Below are 18,291 nucleotides of genomic sequence, written 5' to 3' on the forward strand. Positions count from 1 at the left end.
TATAAGCAATACATAACTAGTATCTTGCAAAATTGCATCACAGTATAAGCAATACATAACTAGTATCTTGCGAAATTGCATCAGTTTGACTTAGGACCATCATACACACAAGTAGAACTATACAAAGCTAAAGGTGTAAATTGTAGCAAAAACAACAGGAAATTGATACCAACTATCTAATTTGCTTTATTATGTTGTGACAGAATAAAGGATTAAGCAGACAGTTCACCTTGGCCCAGATAAAATTGATGAAACTAATACTGTATTGCTGGTAGCATCAGGAGATGCTTCCGCCTCCTGATTACTGAAGTTGTAATCCAAGTTTAAGTTATTATCATCAACAGTTGCCAAACCTTGTAATGCCTTCACCACCTCTGACATGGAAGGCCTCTTTGTATAATCACTGTGTAAGCACCAACCAGCAATCCTCATCATTTCTATTCCTTCTTCTTTCTGCACTTCCAAATCTTTGTTGTACATATCAAACATCTCACCAACTTTATCTTCTTCCATTTTTCTCTTGAACACGCTCAGCAAGTGCACTTCTTCCTCGGCCTGATCCCAGTCCACATTCTTCCGCCCGCAAACAATTTCTAACATCACGATCCCAAAGCTGTACACATCTACTTTCTCCGTTATAATCAAGCTCGTGCATTCTGGGGCTATGTAGCCTGGAGTTCCTCTCAGTGTTGTGACAACTTTGCTCTGGTCTTTTGCTACCAGCTTTGACAATCCAAAGTCTGCCACTTTTGCATTGAAATTTTGATCTAAGAGGATGTTCTGAGGTTTGATGTCCAAGTGAATGATCTTATGATTGCAATCTTCGTGAAGATATGCTAACCCTTTGGCAACATCTGACATGATTTTCTTTTTGGTTTGCCAAGTGAGTCCATGTTCCTGCTGCTGTTGCTTCCCATTAAAAATCCATTTATCCAAAGAGCCATTGGCCATGTGTTCATACACCAAAAGTCTCTGTGATTTTGCAGCACAAAACCCTATTAATTTGACTAGATTGGCGTGATCCATGCTTCCTAGTGTTGCCACTTCAGCCAAGAATGAACTCTTTATTTGATCAACTTCTTTCAGGAACTTAACTGCAATTTTAGTGCCTTGGTGTAATGCTCCTTCAAAAACAGAACCAAATCCTCCCTCCCCTAGTTTCCTAGAGAAATTTTGGGTCATAGCGCTCAAGTCTTGATAAGAAAATCGTGTGGGCAACCCTGGCACACCATCCAAAAACTCCTCATCTTCGAGCTGAACTTTTTTGTTTCTAAGCAAGGATAAATAAATGACAATGATTGTTAAAACAACAGCTATGGAAGCACCAGTAGTCCCCAAAATCGTCTTGGCATGCCTCTGCAGAATCCATGGATGGCTATGCATATGTATGGTGGACGAATTTTGCACCTTTAGATAAACATCATTAGTGTCGCTTGTCGCAAGGGAGAGAACTTCATTCAACAATACACAGTATCCTTTTGAACCATAACTATTAAATTGAGCTGCTTTGCAGGAGCAGTTCCTTAAGCATGCATGTTTACAACTTTCTAAATCCGTGTACTCACCAAACTCGTCACTCATATAATATTCACCAATACAAGTAGTATCCTTCATCTCCAGAAGAGTATGGAGTTGGGAATGTTCACACGAAATGGGAGTAATTAAAGAACATCCTTGCTTTGGATCTCTACTGTCTATTTGCGTGAAAAAGCTGTTTTTAGCAGGGCAATTACAGTATTGATCATACTCACAAACACCGTATCTTCCGCAAGACAATGGGTATCCACAAAAATCAATTGAATCTGCAAAAACATCCTCAAACTCATGTGTTGATGACAATCTGTACGCTCCCAAATGCCCATTAGGCTCAAACTTGAGGAATTCATCGGTTTGCCAATATTCCGAAAAATTTACATATACTCCCATAAGCGGGGTATATTGATACGGGTAGGCATTAGAGGAGCGTAAATAAGCATGAACCGAATAGTCATCACTAACGTAGAGTGAATACGAACCTTCTTCAAAGTTTGATGTAGATATGCTGGCTTTCAGCGTCTGTCCGGGTTTTACTTGGCCAGGTAGTAGGGTGTCTGTAGGATGATCAAAAGACTGCCAAATGGTTTCATTATTTTTGCCAAAAATGACGAGGTTTCCATTCTCCGTCAAATTCAAACCCACGGCAGGATTCCCACTAGTGTGTGTGGACCAAACCTCTGTTCCATTAGAGTCCATCAAAAACAAGCCTCCATCTCGCCTCAGTTCCACGCTTGCATTAACTGTAACGGGATGGTTCCGGCTAGCAGACCAAACTAGACTCTGGTAATCCAACTTTAGACTCTGGTAATCCAACTTTAATTGTATATACATATCCATATCCTCTTGATTGAATGAGAGGACACCAAAGAGGCAGGTAGTGCCAAAGTCATCACAGATTAAGCCACACGCAAACATCGCATAATTATGAATGCTGCTTTGACGGAACAGGATAACTCCAGATAATGGAACGACCCAATCTGGAGAATTTAACACAGAAAAGTTGCTGGTTATCATTAAAGTAGGCGAGAGAGTAAAGAAATATTACTTGGAAAAAATTTTTTGAATTTTTTTTTTTCGAGTTCTATTGACTTGGTTACAATGTAGTATCTATTCAACCTAGTGAAGCGCAAAGAGTCAAATGCCTCCACTGAGGCTCGAACCCACTCCCTTCTACATGGGAGTGTACACCGGGTGCCACTTGACCACAAGGCCTTTGGCAATATTACTTGAAAATTAATTTTGGTGTCAAGCAATATTTGAAAGCCGGGTTAATTTCCGGTACTAACTCTGTATTATATTTTTTTGAAAAAAACTCTGTATTATATAATTATTGGTGAATAAAATTCAACTATTTATACTTAAATATGTATGTTTAGACCATTAAATTTTAGTACTTTGTAACCTAACATTGCTAAATTGGCACACAAATTATTTTTAAAAATTAAACTATAAAATCTTTTTCAGAATATACATAATTGAAGTGTAATTTTCATGGTAAGGTTTGTGTGATAGGTTGAAATGGTAGGAAAGTCACTTTGTGCTACTAAACCACAAGATAATATAAATATATATTTATATATTCAAAGATTGAATTAATTTTTACTTCCGATCTGTCCTTCGATTATAAATAAAAATATATTTGTAGTCACAATGAAAAGCTACAAAAAAGATCAGAATGAACACTAGATAACCTACCTTCTCCATAGTTTGAAGTTGATATGTTGCCTCTGATAAGCTCCATTGGCCTACCATTTAGTTGCTTAGGTGGTATAACGTGCACGGGATAATCAAAAGACTGCCAAATGGTTTCATTATTTTTTCCAAAAATGACAAGATTACCATTCTCCGTCAAATTCAAACCGGATACACTACGACTCCCATTGATGTTGGTTTGCGTGGACCAAAACAGGGCTCCATTAGAGTCCATGAGAAACAAGCCTCCATCTCGCCTCAGTTCCACGCTTGCATTTACTGTCACACGATGGTTCCGGTTAGCAGCAGACCACATTAGATACAGGTGGTTGCGAGGCGGGTTGTAATCAAAATATTTGGAGAGGAGGACACCGAAGTGGCAGGTAGTGCCCAAGTAATCATCACATATTAGGCCACATGCAAAGCTCGTAGAAGAATTAATTTGTCTGATCAGGATAGCCCAAGTGTATCCAACTTCATCTGAATGATTTGGGACATAGGAGTAGTTAATAGTATTTATGTTGGTCCAGGAAATAATAGAGGAGGAGTTGGCAATATTATACTCCGGAAGCGGTTGGCCACAGATAAGGCTGGATTGCGAACAAAGGATGAGAGCTGCTGCTGCTGCTGCAAGGATATGTAATGATGATTGGATTTGGGTGTAGTAATGCGAAGCCATTGTTGTCTCTGTGTTGTGTAATCAAAGGATCAGAGGAGCTGAGGAGCAACAATATAACGGGTACTGGGTAGGAACTAGGAAGTAGGAAACCAAACCAAACCAAACCAAGGTCACAAGTGAAGTCAAGCTAACAACACATCATATCAACGCGTAATTACTAATTAAGTCTACCAATCCAGTCTTCTTCTGCATGCCCTACTGTCATAAATTTTCAGAAAATGATATATGTAATTCCATGATAACTGTCGGCATGTGTACAAATTTTATTGGGTAAATAAGTGTAAATGGATTAAAAAAAAAAAAAAAGTGGTCAATTTTGTTATTTAAATCAATCAAAAAGATGACACATTAACAACAATAGTTATATCATGAACCCGGGTCCATCTTGTAAGCTGAACTCGCGTCCATTTACATATACATATTGAATGTTCACTGAATGTTTACAATTAGAATTGTGAACATTTAGTATGTAAGTTATGAACCCAGTATATCAATTGTGAACATTTCGTATGTAAATTATGTATTTTGGATCCGAGTCCACATAATAATTTGCCCATCAGCATGGATAAAAAAAATAGAGTAAAAAGTGAGAGTACATGTAGTATTACTCTATATTTTATGCACTCATTCAGTTTTGGAATAAAAAATACTACTTGGACTACAAAAATCAACCCTCAATTTTTACTGGCACAAAGTGTTCAAATTATATTAAATAATAAAAGCATGTCGCATCATAGGGAGTAGAAAATGAGAATAAAATAGAATTACATAATAATTACTCTTTTGGAATAGACAACAAGCCGGATTGCTTGTTTAGTTTTTGGAATTAACAGGCAATTCATTCTCTAATTAAAAACTTCTCTTTTCAAACAAATCTGCAATAAATCCAATAATGCACCAATTCATGTAACTATGTAAGCAAGATTGTCAGTCTGTTAAACCATTGAGTCACCATAATTTACATCTTTCTGTTAAACCATTGAGCCATCATAATTTAAATCTTCCCAAATGCTCCGTCAAACCGAAATGTGGAGGGCCTTTGAGATTGGAAATTCAACCTTTTCTAAAGATGGTCTGTCTCTGTGGTGATTTATTTATTATTTTAAATATTATCATATGCTCTTCTCTTGATAAGGAGAAATTCCATTAAAACAATGAGAAACTCAAGTCATAATGGTAGAACAAACTTATGTTTTTTTTACTTCCGATACGCATCATCAATTTTAGCAAGAGTTTGTATATGAATCAGAAAAGAGGTAAAATTGTGAGGGTGATTTGATTCAGAATGCAGATATACAGCCAATTGAATATTATGTAGTATATGTGATGATATGTCACACAAAAATGGGCTATTCTATTCACTTCATACACATAAAAGTATCCTCAACTTTCAAAGGAGATCATGAGAACTATGCTGCAGACGAGAATTTAGCTTCCATCCCAGGTAGGAAGGATGTCCCGGAATGCATGCACCATCTATCTACTAATACATTAAGTAGACTGGTCAGTTTTGTCAGTCATCAAGACCGCACTAAAAAGACAAGGATCAAATAACAAAAATAATGAAATTAAAACAATTGAACTAGGTAAGAACTCACTCGAGTTGACCAATCAAAGTAAAAGTGGTACAGAGAATTCAAGGCCCATCATCTTCTTGATCTTCCATTTCTTCAAGAATGACATACTTTGTGGTGGCATCTTTAGTAACCGAGCGTCCTATTTCATCTTCACTCGACTGACCCTTTTGTAATTTCTTGTACCTGAGAAATACAAGCCATCCAGCAATTCAAAATCATCTCAACCATGACTTGAGAAGCCAGAAGAACAATCAAGAATGACAAAGTTAAGGCTGCCTTAGCAAACAGTGAATCTATATCTTCTACTAAATAGATAGCTACAAATATCAGTATGACAACAAGAAAACTTTTACTAACAGATAAGAAACAAATTAAATGGTTTTTACTTCATCAATATGGAGAGAAGAATAACAAGTTCACAGCTCCCTCTAATACCAATGTCGTGTTACTTACTTGTACCAGTTAAACAAGCTGACACCAACCATAATTGTGCCAAGACCAAGCCCTTTCAACCAGGTAAATTCGTCATGAAAGTAAAATACAGCAACCTGAAGATGCCAGAGAGTTGATTGCTGGTCAGTTTCATACAAAAAGCAATGAACTTCAACAAAAGAGATTTTTAATGTGTATAATCAGTATCTCAGTTCATACCAAAATAGTAACAGCCTCCTTGACAACTCCCGCTATTGTCACCGTAACTGCACTTGTAACAGATACAAGAATAAATTCTGTCAACACCTGCAACAAATCTGTTCATATAAGGAAAAAAGAAATGCACATAAAAAAAATTTAAAAATATATATAAGAGTTGATTGTTGAGCTCTGCATAATCTGTTTGGGAAGACTAGTAACAAATGAATAATATTACATTAAATTTTTTATTGAGTTAATTACCAAAATGATCCCTTGACTATAGTGAAATTACCAATTTGGTCATTGACTATATTTTTTGAACAATTAAGTCCCTCGACTTTAAAAATTTTAACCAATTTGGTCCTCCGTTTATTTTGCCGTTAGACATCCGTTAAATCAGGACCAAATTGGTAATTTCGGTATAGTCAAGGGACCATTTCAGTAATTAACTCTTTTTTATTTTGACAGGCCCTATCTTTTTTAGATATTATAAATAAATAAAAGGAAGGCCACCATTAAAATTTTGGAACTTTGGAGGATCATCAACAAACTAAATTCAAATCTCTGAATCCAGAATTCATACCATAAAGAATGCCAGAGTTCCACCAAAAAGCATCAGTAAACAACTTCTGGTGATATGCCATGAGCTATTGAAGTGATGGCTCTTACTGAATTCATTCCATGGATCCAAAAAAAGCGAGAGCAGCGCAGTTGAAAGAGCCATCACTGGAGTAACGTAGCTCATTAGGGTAAGCGGATTTTTCAGACCTGAAATTAATTAATGTAAGCAGTTCAGCTTTTCTTCAATTAATGGTGAATACCTAACTCCTAATCCGGTAAATAACACAGTAAAGATCTTGATTTCAAGACAAGTACAAATATGAGTCATTCATTATATGCACAGCCATCTTATTGTTTTCCTGTAATGACTCTACTTTGAGCCTGCCAAATGTCTGTTTGACAAGAAAAGTAGAGTCTTGCTAGGTCTCCAATAAAATATTGGAGCAGCTTCATATCCTACAACAGAATTATGCTTCATAACAGTACCTCCTTAATGAACTTCAAGCTTCCTTTAACTATCTAAAAGTAGCTCAGTTCGCTACCATTTATGATGTCAATGGTAGACCAATATTCAAGGTTTTATAGAGGTGAAATTTTATGGCTTCCTCAACTCAATGAAGTCCTCAACGATTCTCTATAAAAGGATGGATATAGGAGCAGAGGGCATCCTTGCATGGATTAGGAAAGGAAGATATATACAATTGCAACTCATTTCTGCTTTATGGGGTTTTAAAAGTTTGGTTCTGTGGCATAATAGGTCAATGGGTTAGCATTAGGCCACTACGCCAAGCCCGAACTTCCTCAATATTTCTATATCTAGTAAGGACAAAGTGTAAAAGAACAAATTTTATCAAGGAAGTGAAACAAGTAAAAGCAACAGAGGAAAACAAGTCTCAGGACTAAAACAATAGTTCAAACCCCAAAGCCACCCGCCAATCCATCTACAGATTGAATTAAGGAGCCCCATAAAAGCACATACAGATTTTGTACATATAAAATCATGAATACAAATCTGTCCCAACAAATTGAATGGCATATTGAAAGCCCCACTTCCATAGCATGTTCAGAAGCCTTAAAGTAACGTCCATATTCAGATTTCAATGAGAACTACACTTTCTCCACCATCAATTAATCACATCTTGCTACAAGGAAAAATGACAATATAAAATGCCATGACTCTCATACCATGTTCTCTTGTTGTATAGATAACCTATTCAGACAACAAGGAGTCAGAACCTTCTTAACCTAAACATATGCCTCGCAAATAGTTTAATATAGTTCTAAGAATTACACAGCGTAAAAGCAAAATTATTAATAATGTGTTGCTGCATTCATGAAGTAAAACTACATACAACTGTACAAATAAATAACTAATTGGGTTAAACCAAGAAATAACAATCTGTATCCGCATAGACATGCTCACATGCACAAAAAGTCAGTAAGTATGAAGGCATTGGATGCTGATGTGTCTGATGTAAACACAAAGAGGATAAAAAGATGTTGATGTCCCTTACCATAGGTTTCTTTCTTTTTACGCCAGTTTTACATCAGCATACACCAGTGGGATGGAAAATAGGAGCCAGGAAAACAAAATAGACAATGTAAGTCACCTATTTGTTTTGGATATTAAATAAATTTTCCAGACCTGCAAATAAGGAAGATTACAAGTACCATACCTGCAGAAGTATCTGTGTCATCGTCCATCGAAACCCAGACATAAAAGCAGCAAGCATAACTAAGATGAAACCCCAAAACTGAAACTCCGTTTCCTTTGCAACTTCAAGAATGAAGGATACAAATTAGAGATAACCATAAACCACAAACAGAAAGAGGCAGCAAAATTGTCAAGTGCTAAACTAAATTATCTCATTACTTACTGAAAATATACCATGTATTAAATGTGTAAAGAATTGGTCATATTTCAATGCACCTTTTAGCTTTTGATAGTTAAGTCTCTGGGAATTTCATAGCCTATAAATACTAGACTTTTGCAAGATTTCAATCAAGTTAATCTAGTAATTACGTAATCTATCTTGTCCCGTGCAAAAGTGTGTATATCTTCCCCCATTATTCTACTAGCTTAACAGATGTAGCTTCCACCTTACCAACAGGTGGTAGTCCACTGGTCCATTGCCACCCAAGAGACCTTCCAACTTAGTATTCTTAACAACATTAATATTACAAGATGGACACAAAATATAGATAGTTCAAAGTGCACTATGCCATGGAAAAGGAAGAGAGAAAAGAAGCATGAATTTTTTTATACAAAACTATGCCAGATGTGTCAGCCTTAGATGGGCGTGGCATATTTGAAATAACACATACAGAAATCAATACAATCTATAATTGGTACACAGATTGCATAGAAGAAAGGACATATACGCATCAAAAGATTAAAAGTCACAAGAAAATCACAAAATGAGAAAAAAAAAAAAAGATGATCCAACCTTTACTTTCTAAAGAAGTTATCATAAGCTCAGCATTGTTTCTACACCCAATAAGGGTGTCATTCATAAAACAGTAATAAACCATCAAGAGAACTTCACTCATCCTATAGGTGAGCAGCTTAACTGCCGTGTCCACTTCTTGAAAACTGGAATGTTAATTATTTTAAATGCTTAAGAGCAACTTGTTACTCATTTAAGCCCCCCACAAGGCCACAATCCACACACACACACACAAAAGGAAAAGAAGGAAGAGCAAAACAAAGAAAACCTGTGGAAGTTTAAGTAGATTGCAATTGCTTTATTATCCCTTTAACTTTATCAAAAGAAATAAAAAGAAATTTTTTGAATTGGTAAAAGATTAATAGATAAAAATACATAATAACTTCTGGATGACCATGACATTAATCACATTGCATTGGAAGTAATATCTGGAACTTATTTTTGTTGGCAATACATAAGGAAAAAAATGTTCAGTAATAAGAATGTCAAGTCGTAATAAAATATGCTTATAATAAGTATATGAAGGAGAATCTGCATACCTGTCAACAATATTCCAACTGAGATAATTAAGATGATTCCGAACAGTTTAAAACTTGGAGACTCCAACCTTCCACAGAGAGTTTTAGGTTAGGTAGACTATCATAGGAAATATAAAATGCAAACTTAAGAAAAAATTCATTCTAATCATATTACAATCGAGAAAAACCACTATAGTCGAGGACTAAATTGGGTATTAACCCTATTACAATCACATGCTTTCAATCAGTGTGGACTGAATCACAAGGTCATTAAAAAATATATTTAAAAATGTGGAAAGAATCAGCATCACTTGAACCAGACATACGCAAGCTTTGTCATATTAAATATGAGAGTGATGTGTGGATTTGGTGACATTTATTAGATACATACTCTCTCAGTGGTGCACTAACTGGATTTGCTTCAGAGAGAATATAATAATCATATATATAAATCCTTTTTATATAAGCAACACCTCTTCTTTCACAAAACAAATGCTCTTCCATGGGAAGGGAGGGAGGGGGGTAAATCTTGCTAAACTTACAGCACAAAATGCAGAAAGAGTAACTTTTAGATTAGCATACTGTTCCGCATATTTTATGAAAAATATAAAATCAGTTACTTACACTAGTATAATAACAAATGAAGTTTAAATATGCATACTTCTTTAATAACATGGGAAAGAAATTACCTGAAAGCAAAGGCAAAAAATAGCAGGAATATTGGTGCTGCTGATTTACACTGCAACAGAAGCATAACAGATTTCCATTAATGAGTTCTGCATCCTTTTAACAGGCTATAAAGAGAAACACCACTCTAGTCAAACCCACAATCTCTTTTCTACCCCTCTATGACCAATAAGGGAAATAAACAACTAAAGCGATGTTTGGTTGAAGTCATATCATATCAGCCCTGTAATGTGAGCATTAGAATATTATATGCCTTTTTGGTTCAACGGAATAAGATTTCAAACTTGGTTTTTAGTTTTTTTTTTTTTTTTTTTTTGCCACATTCACGGGAATCTCATTCCCAATAAATGTTTAGATTATGTGAGATTTCTAGGAATGTTATATTACCTAAAAACACTCTTTCAAACAGACACCCCCTAAACATTAGAAAAACAGAAGTTTTAAATTTTTTTCTTTCAAGGGGTTGTATATGGATGTCAATAAGTCTCTTAACTATTCCTCTCTATTTGCTATAAAATGGAATGTCCAATGAAGGGTTCAAATGTAGCAGAAAATCCAGAAATGCTTGGTTCAGATAAACTCCTTTTTATATTTTAAGTACATTTGCTATAAATTGGAATGTCCAAAGAACATTGCATATAAAGATAGTTACTCGCATGTTTTTGATGGGAAAAGGTGCAGTCAAAATTTAGTACAAAATTGCAGTACGACAATCCCAAGTATATACCATCAGTAAATATATATAGAGAGGAAATAATGACCAACCATGGTGGCAAATGTAACCGTGATGAAAACAAGAGATTCATTGCTCAAGTTAACATCTAATGCAGTGCCAAGAGCTGTTGGTACAACTGTGAAAAGAGAAGCCCATGTGTAGCATTAGTTATTAGAAAATTAATAAAATAATTATCAGAAGTGGAAAAAAAATGCAAGGGAAATGGAAGGTCAAGATTTAGAGGAGAATAAATCCTGAGCACAGTATTAGCAAAAACAAATAAAGGAGAAAAGTTACCTCTCAAGAAATAGTCTTTCCATGACATTGGTATAGTTGGCTTAAATCTTTCAGACCAAATCCAAGTTATTGTATTAGCCAAAATAGCTTGCATTGTAAAATGGACAGTATTCATAAGTAGGGGAGCAGGGAACTTCCCTAAATGATCCCCTAGAAGTGTTTTATTATACCTGTCCCATGCAAATAGAGAATAAGACGAAAAATAAATGATTCTCAGAGTTACAATACTCCAGAAAACATAAGAAGAAACACTTAAAAAGTTGTCATTATCTAGGCAAGGGAGAAACTTACATCGTCAAAATTGTACTGAAAATGTACCAAACAAGTATAAAGAACAGTGTCTTCAGCACATCAGTAACCGAAATAGGGCTTCTGGAAAACGGCCTTGATGTGTCATGATAGTTTACAAATCTCTCGCCCACTGATGAATCAGAACTCCGACCATCTTTAGAACCATTCTCTACATCGAATGGCACATAACTCTCTTTTCCATGTCTTGCAGACACTTCACCCAAGTCAAAGCCACCTCTCATTCTTTCCCAAAATGTACCTCTTAACTGCTGTCTCTCTGCCTCTAAAGATCCATCTCCTATCTCACTTTCACTATGATGAAGGTGAGGCAATTCAAAATCCGAATCCTCAGCACCACCACAAATATTCACATCCCCCAGTTGAGGTGAATGGAACGCTCCATCCTCATCGAACCAGCCGGAGAAGGAAGGATCCCTACGAAAAACCGACACGGGATGCTCACTATAGCCGCCCTCACTCTGACCAACCTCAAGCTTCTGTAAAGGAAGCTCAGTTTCTACCATCTCAGAGCCATATATCCATCGGTTCGATCAACATTCCCAATCCCCAATCAACCCCTCGCAGCTCGAATCTCACTGAAATAAAACCTCACCAGCAGCCCTAAATATTAATCCAAACTATCCGTGATCTGGCAACTCAGAAATTCCTCACCTCTCCACCTAATTCAATAAGGTCAAGTTCATTTCCAACGAACCAAATGAAACAATAATCCAAAAAACTAAAAATAATAAAATAATAAAAACGGATCTTGCGATTCCAATACATCACATGATTGGGAGAATGCGAAGCATAAGAATGGAACTCACCAGAGTCTGCGTGGAGCCAAAGAGCTGAAGAAGAAGAAGGAATTAGATGACAGATTTGAGGGTTCTTTTCTGGTGAGAGATCAGGTTTGGGAATTCAGATCTGTTATGTGGAAGAACACGGAGGGAGGGAAGAAGGAGTTGGTTTGACGTCGGGGGTGTCGTCGCTGTCTTCTGTTACGAGTTCGGAAGCCGGAAGCTTTCCCAGCTAAAGTATTTGTTGACTTGTCTAATGTTTTTGATTAAATTCCAAGATATCAGTTGCTACGTACCAAATAATAATAACACTCCAAAAATTTTGCAACCAAAAATGGGTAAAAAGAACTTCAATGTGAAGCATGTTTCCTGAAAAAAATAAAAAATAAAAAAGGTTCTCGTTCAAAAAATATTGGAACTATTTCTTTCCTTTTTTATGACGTCAAAAAAACATTTAAACCCAATGTCTTATCTTAAAAGAAATTATAAAACAATGTTGCTAATGCCCTTGTGGTCTAGTGGCATCCGGTTGCACCCACATGTGGGAGGGGTGGGTTCTAGGCGATGCTGACTTTAGGTTGAAACAGTAGTTTATGAACAGATATTACATTATAACCGAGTCAGTAGTACTCAAAAAAAAATTATAAAGCAATGCCGAGCATTAAAAACCTTTTTAATCGATGATAAGATCTTAAGATCTGTTTGAAAATTTAAAAACTTATTTTCGAAAGTTATTTTTTATGGTTTCAAAAACCATTTTTGATTTTCAAAACCAATTTTGTTTCTGAAACCATGGTAGTGGAACCAAATGTTGGTTTCAAAACCCAATATTTGGTTTCTGGAGTAAAATATTTTGGTTTCGGAGCATTAATTTCATACTCCAAAATTCAAAAGAGGTAAATATATTTTTTCCAACTATAGTTAAATTCTTCAAAGTTGCCTTAGATCGTCACATTCAAATCTGTGATAAAAAAGTTTTCATTTTTTTATTTGTCAAAAAACCGTAACTTTTTATAGAAAGTTGACAAATGACCAACTACACATTAAAAGCATTATTTATATGATATTACAAATACTCATGATTAAGAATGTCATTAGGTTGAATAAAGTATATTTGCAATCCAACTCACTCATATACACTTTTTTTCACTCAATCCCATAATTAGTGAACTTTTAAAAAATTGTAGGCCTTTTCTTAACTATGTATACTCTCCATTTTTATCTTATTGTTATTTTTATCTTACATTGAAATTAGAATACAAGTTAAGGGGTGAATATGAAGTTGTGGATTGAATTGTTTTTTTGGTATAAACATAACAATGCAAGTTCTGGAAATGACATAGAATAATGGTGGGCATAGATAATTTGACTGGGGCTACTATGAAATTATTGAAGATGTCGAAATATTACCAATTATCAATAACATAAAAACAAAATAAATATTCTTTTTTTTTCTTTATATTTTCAGTTAACCTTGTTTGATATCATGTGACTATGTAAGAAATGTCTTAAATATGTAATGATTTTTTTAGTTAACAACTATTACATTTTTAATTAAAAATATTAGTTATAATGAAATTATAATATTTACTAATTAGTTTATAAAAAATATTATATTTCACTTAAAATTGTTGCATATTAAAAAAAAAAACTAATTAATATGATTATTAACCTTCGTGCATGATGTTTGAGAATTTTTTTTAAAGCCACTACAAGTTGCATTTGGTGCACAAATAATGTCTATTGAACGCGTGACAACTATGGCGTGATTATTTGTTTCCCTTTATTTGCCTTACAAAGAAAAAAATTCCACATAGGCGCCGATTAATTTCCGCCTAGGCGCTAGGCGCCAGTCGACCGCCTAGCATATCACCTTAAATGGTGGTCTAGGCGGCTGCCCGACTAGGCGACCGCCTAGGCCGCTTAGGCGCTGACCGCCTAGGCCTCCTAGGCGCCGACTAGGCTGCCTAGTCAAGCAATTAACTATTGTTCTTCTTTTTTAATGAGCTATTTCACTCAAAACAACATCGTTTTTAGTGAAATAACCCTAAATTGTAAAAATCTAGATATTTTTAGGTTAATATTTAATATTTTCTTATTAACTATTAAAGTTTTATATAATTTATAATTATTAGTCTTTAAAAAATTGAAAATACTTAAATAAATTTAAAAAAAATACACTAACACCTAGGCGGCCTAGGCACTAGGCGCTCCCAGAACGTTCGAGAAGCGTCTAACGATTTTTTTCAACCATGAGCATGTAGTTGCTCTAAAAGCTTGAAAGGAGCACATGTTTAAAAAAAAATGAATTAAATCTAAACCAACTTAAGACAAGACCAAAACCAATTGACTTGGCTTTTAAAATATGAAAATAATCTTTTATTTTTCACATTACATGTCTGTTTTATTTGTAAAAATTAAAAATAAATAAACACTATGACCAACCGTTTTTCTAGATCAATCACAATATTACACTTATCCTCATGTCAACATGTACATACACTATAATAACTCTAAAAACTTAGAAGGTTAGTGTATCCATCAAGAAATTGAAGATTTGAAGGAAATACTGAATAGCTAGCTAGCATTTAGCAATTGCCAGTTTGCCACATTGCATTCTAAACTAATGGTTATCTTATCGGCAAGATCGAACATGAAGGAAATACTCAAATAGCAGCATCAGATTCCAGTTGCCGGAGTGAAATGCCCCATCTGTTCTGCAAAAACAATCATGCATTCTCTACCATTTCTCATCCCAATCTCTCTTCTCTCCGACTCAACTTCCTCTGTCAGGAACTGTTGCCAGAACACGTCGTTCCCTCCCACCGGCACCGCCGCCGTGGAACTTCTCCCCTCTAACCGATCTTTCAATCTATCAACATCTACGGCACAAGCAGCGTTGGTATGAAAAGACGAAATTTCAGGGGTATCAGTTTGAGTGGAAGGTGAAGAGAAACGGGAATCTCCAGAGGGGGCTTGGAAATCAGTTACAATAACCGGAGAGGCCTGTAATGGAAGCGTCTCGAAGTTTCCATAAGCTTCTTCGCCGTTAGAAATTCCGTTGAGGATGTTGTGGCAAACAGTTATGGAGGAATCCAGGTTGTTAACCAGCTCCAACTGCCCATTGGAAACGGAGGGTTTCCGCTTCTTGTTATGGACAACTTCAAGGCGGTGCATAAGATCAGGTTTCAGAGATATCTGCTGCGCTATTAGGGCCACAACTTGGCGCTGCCGCTCATCGATGCTCTGCAATCTCGAATTCAGTGACTGAAACTCAAATCTGCATTCGCGATTCTCCTGCTCGCGCCTGTCTAATTCCACCCGGAGCGAGGTGTTCTCCTGCTTCAAACTCTCTATCTCCTCTTCCAATTCCCGTCTCTCCGATTCACTCAACGGAACGCCGGAATTCGGTTGAGCAGAGTGGCTGTGGATTGGCTTGCGGCGATGAATGTTCTTCAGGAGATGCGTCTGCCCCCTTATGAACTCATCGTTCGCGAACTCCCACTGCTCAGCATCAACCTTTCTGAAGCCCTGCCAAAGCCCACACAAAACTATGAAACAGAGGTAATATAAGATTTTCCCTAGATTTTCCCTAATAATATACTGAGTAGGTTTATTATGTAGTTTGATTGGATTAAATATCTGAAAAATTGTTATTCAATCAGACTTTGTGTCTATTATCTAGGACTAAATATTTAAAAATTGTTATTCAATCAGACTTTGTGCCTATCATTGTAATTCTGACTTCTAATGGGACAGAAATGACTAACCGTCTACCAGCAATACAATAACAAGATCTCAATTATGACCGGAGATCAATATTGCTTCGATTTTACTACTACAAGATTAAGTTTTTCCTAGACTATTATATAATATGTTAGATTGTATTTGTATCTAACAGGTATAAGAAAAGGTGAAATATATAGTGAGTGCTTACATATGTATTAAGCTGACGGATGAAGCTGGAAAAATTGTTGTGCTTAAAGTACTTAGGCAGCAAGTCCCGGGCGAATTCCGGCGGGTTCCAAACGACAAAGCTCCGGCCGCCGCGGCTCCATGAAACAACGGAGTTGGTTGCACGGTCATCCACCAGTTCATATGTCTTTGCCAGAAACGGCGCAGGTGAAGCAGAGCCGCCACCCTGAGTTCCATCCATTTCACACCAACCAAATCTACTTTATATACGTCTCTGCAACTTTTCTGTTTTCATCCAATTCAGGGAAAAGCACAAGCACTGACAAAATCCCTCTTTATGAGATTGCTTTTTGAGTTTAAAGATTGAAACTTTTTCAAATTCAAACCCAAACCCAGATGATAAAACTGAAATTAGCCAAACCCCAGTTGATTCTTTGACAGAAAATTCAAGAAAAACCTAAACTGGAACTAGAAGGTGAGATTGTTGAGTGGAAGAAAGCACAAGAGAGTGTGTATATATAAAAGCGATGAGGATGAGGGGGGGGTGGGGGGGGGTGTTGATTTGATTGACGGCGTCACATTTCACCTTGACCAAGAGAAAAAAAAGGAAAGAGTAAGGATTTGACTTGGAACAGGATGAACAGAAATAGATCGTTGGTGCGAAAATCTCAACGGTTCATTTTGTTCGTTGTATTTGACCCAATTTTTGCAACGTTGTCGGCGGTCCAAGTTTGAAGAGAAGGTGCAAGTGGACGTATAAATTATAATTGCCTCTAGTGAAGGGAACTAGTGTGGATAGCCGCCTAATAATTTTTCCAGAGATTTTAATAATTATAAGTTATATAAACAAAAATTAAACAGTTACTGTAGTATGGATGTGTTAAAAATAAATAAATAAATAAATAAATTGGGCTCTTCAATCTTCATGTTTACAACCAGGGAAATAGCATGGAAGTGGTTTACCTTTTACTTTAGCAAAGTGAGACAAATTATTGGGTGGTGATTCAGAGAATTGAGTCTAATATTCTACCATCAAAACATCACGTCGGCTCTAATAAATATAAGGAAATAAAGTTATGTCTTTAACTTTTGACGTAATAGTAAACGTAAACACAAATGTTTTATAGACAATTGTGCATATTAGAAAATTTTCAACTACTTTGATATATATTTCCTTAAAATTAAATATTCATTTGAAATATACTTTTTTAATCAAAAACAAATTTAGTATTTTAGTAGGCAAAAACGTGTGTGAGACCGTCTCACCATGAGACGGGTCGGGTCAGATCGGATCAAGATGCAATTGTAACACTTATATGAACAAATGTCATACTTATATGCTCAAATATAATACTAATGAGGAATAAAATTTTTGTTACTTATAAGGGTAAATGTAATACTTTTAAGGGAAAATATAATACTTTTACATTTCGATTTAAAAGTATTACATTTTTTCTCAAAAGTATTATATTTGCCCTTATAAGTAAGGAGCACTTGTCAACATTACTTACTATGAAAAATGTATTACTTTTTCTCTTATAAGTAACACAAATTATATTCTTGATTAGTGTTATATTTGAGCACATAAGTATGACATTTGCACATATAAGTGTGACATTTGCATGGTGCTTTGACCCGACTCGACCCGTCTCACAAATAAGGATCCGTGAGACGGTCTCACACAAGTGTGACCCATTTTAGTAACACTAATTTGCTAATTTGGTAAATAATTTGGTTTTTATGCATTTAAACATCATATATTGAGTATTCATGTATCACCAACCATCAATTCATCAATTTAAGTATTATACATGTTGAAGTGTATTTTATTTAGGAATTCAGCTTTAATTTTAATTTTTGTAGGAAAATTAACTAAATATGATATTTAAATGGTTATTTTAAGACAATGTTTTAAGCAAGGTTGCAAAAATCGCTAGGCGCCC

The 18,291-nt window shown here is 35.6% G+C and overlaps 3 protein-coding genes across 6 annotated transcripts; all 3 read right to left on the reverse strand.

Annotated features, from left to right (window-relative positions):
* LOC116004583 (G-type lectin S-receptor-like serine/threonine-protein kinase SD2-5) lies at positions 1-3,945 on the reverse strand. 2 transcript variants are annotated; one of them, XM_031244706.1, is made up of 3 exons: positions 3,232-3,945; positions 2,016-2,513; positions 1-1,802 (listed from the first exon to the last, which is right to left on the reverse strand). In XM_031244706.1, the coding sequence occupies exons 1-3, from the start codon at positions 3,905-3,907 to the stop codon at positions 226-228; spliced, it is 2,751 nt and encodes a 916-aa protein (XP_031100566.1). In that variant the 5' UTR covers positions 3,908-3,945; the 3' UTR covers positions 1-225. The 2 variants fall into 2 exon arrangements, with proteins under 2 accessions (XP_031100566.1, XP_031100559.1); XM_031244699.1 differs by having other exon boundaries at positions 1-2,513.
* A 1,183-nt stretch (positions 3,946-5,128) lies between these two features.
* Positions 5,129-12,722, reverse strand: LOC116004632 (probable sugar phosphate/phosphate translocator At1g06470). 3 transcript variants are annotated; one of them, XM_031244767.1, is made up of 13 exons: positions 12,461-12,719; positions 11,634-12,313; positions 11,343-11,512; positions 11,096-11,181; positions 10,333-10,382; positions 9,665-9,732; positions 8,355-8,455; positions 8,193-8,205; positions 6,701-6,885; positions 6,136-6,222; positions 5,938-6,032; positions 5,506-5,667; positions 5,129-5,387 (listed from the first exon to the last, which is right to left on the reverse strand). In XM_031244767.1, the coding sequence occupies exons 2-12, from the start codon at positions 12,155-12,157 to the stop codon at positions 5,544-5,546; spliced, it is 1,503 nt and encodes a 500-aa protein (XP_031100627.1). In that variant the 5' UTR covers positions 12,158-12,313; positions 12,461-12,719; the 3' UTR covers positions 5,129-5,387; positions 5,506-5,543. The 3 variants fall into 3 exon arrangements, with proteins under 3 accessions (XP_031100627.1, XP_031100621.1, XP_031100635.1); XM_031244761.1 differs by having other exon boundaries at positions 5,129-5,390; XM_031244775.1 differs by lacking the exons at positions 5,129-5,387; positions 5,506-5,667 and having other exon boundaries at positions 5,967-6,032; positions 6,136-6,182; positions 12,461-12,722.
* A 2,067-nt stretch (positions 12,723-14,789) lies between these two features.
* Positions 14,790-16,843, reverse strand: LOC116005025 (heat stress transcription factor A-4c-like). The gene is made up of 2 exons (XM_031245247.1): positions 16,371-16,843; positions 14,790-15,964 (listed from the first exon to the last, which is right to left on the reverse strand). The coding sequence occupies exons 1-2, from the start codon at positions 16,587-16,589 to the stop codon at positions 15,113-15,115; spliced, it is 1,071 nt and encodes a 356-aa protein (XP_031101107.1). The 5' UTR covers positions 16,590-16,843; the 3' UTR covers positions 14,790-15,112.
* Positions 16,844-18,291: the final 1,448 nt, after the last annotated feature.

This window comes from Ipomoea triloba, chromosome 2 (assembly GCF_003576645.1).
Source record: "Ipomoea triloba cultivar NCNSP0323 chromosome 2, ASM357664v1".
In the NCBI taxonomy this organism is placed as follows: domain Eukaryota; kingdom Viridiplantae; phylum Streptophyta; class Magnoliopsida; order Solanales; family Convolvulaceae; genus Ipomoea; species Ipomoea triloba.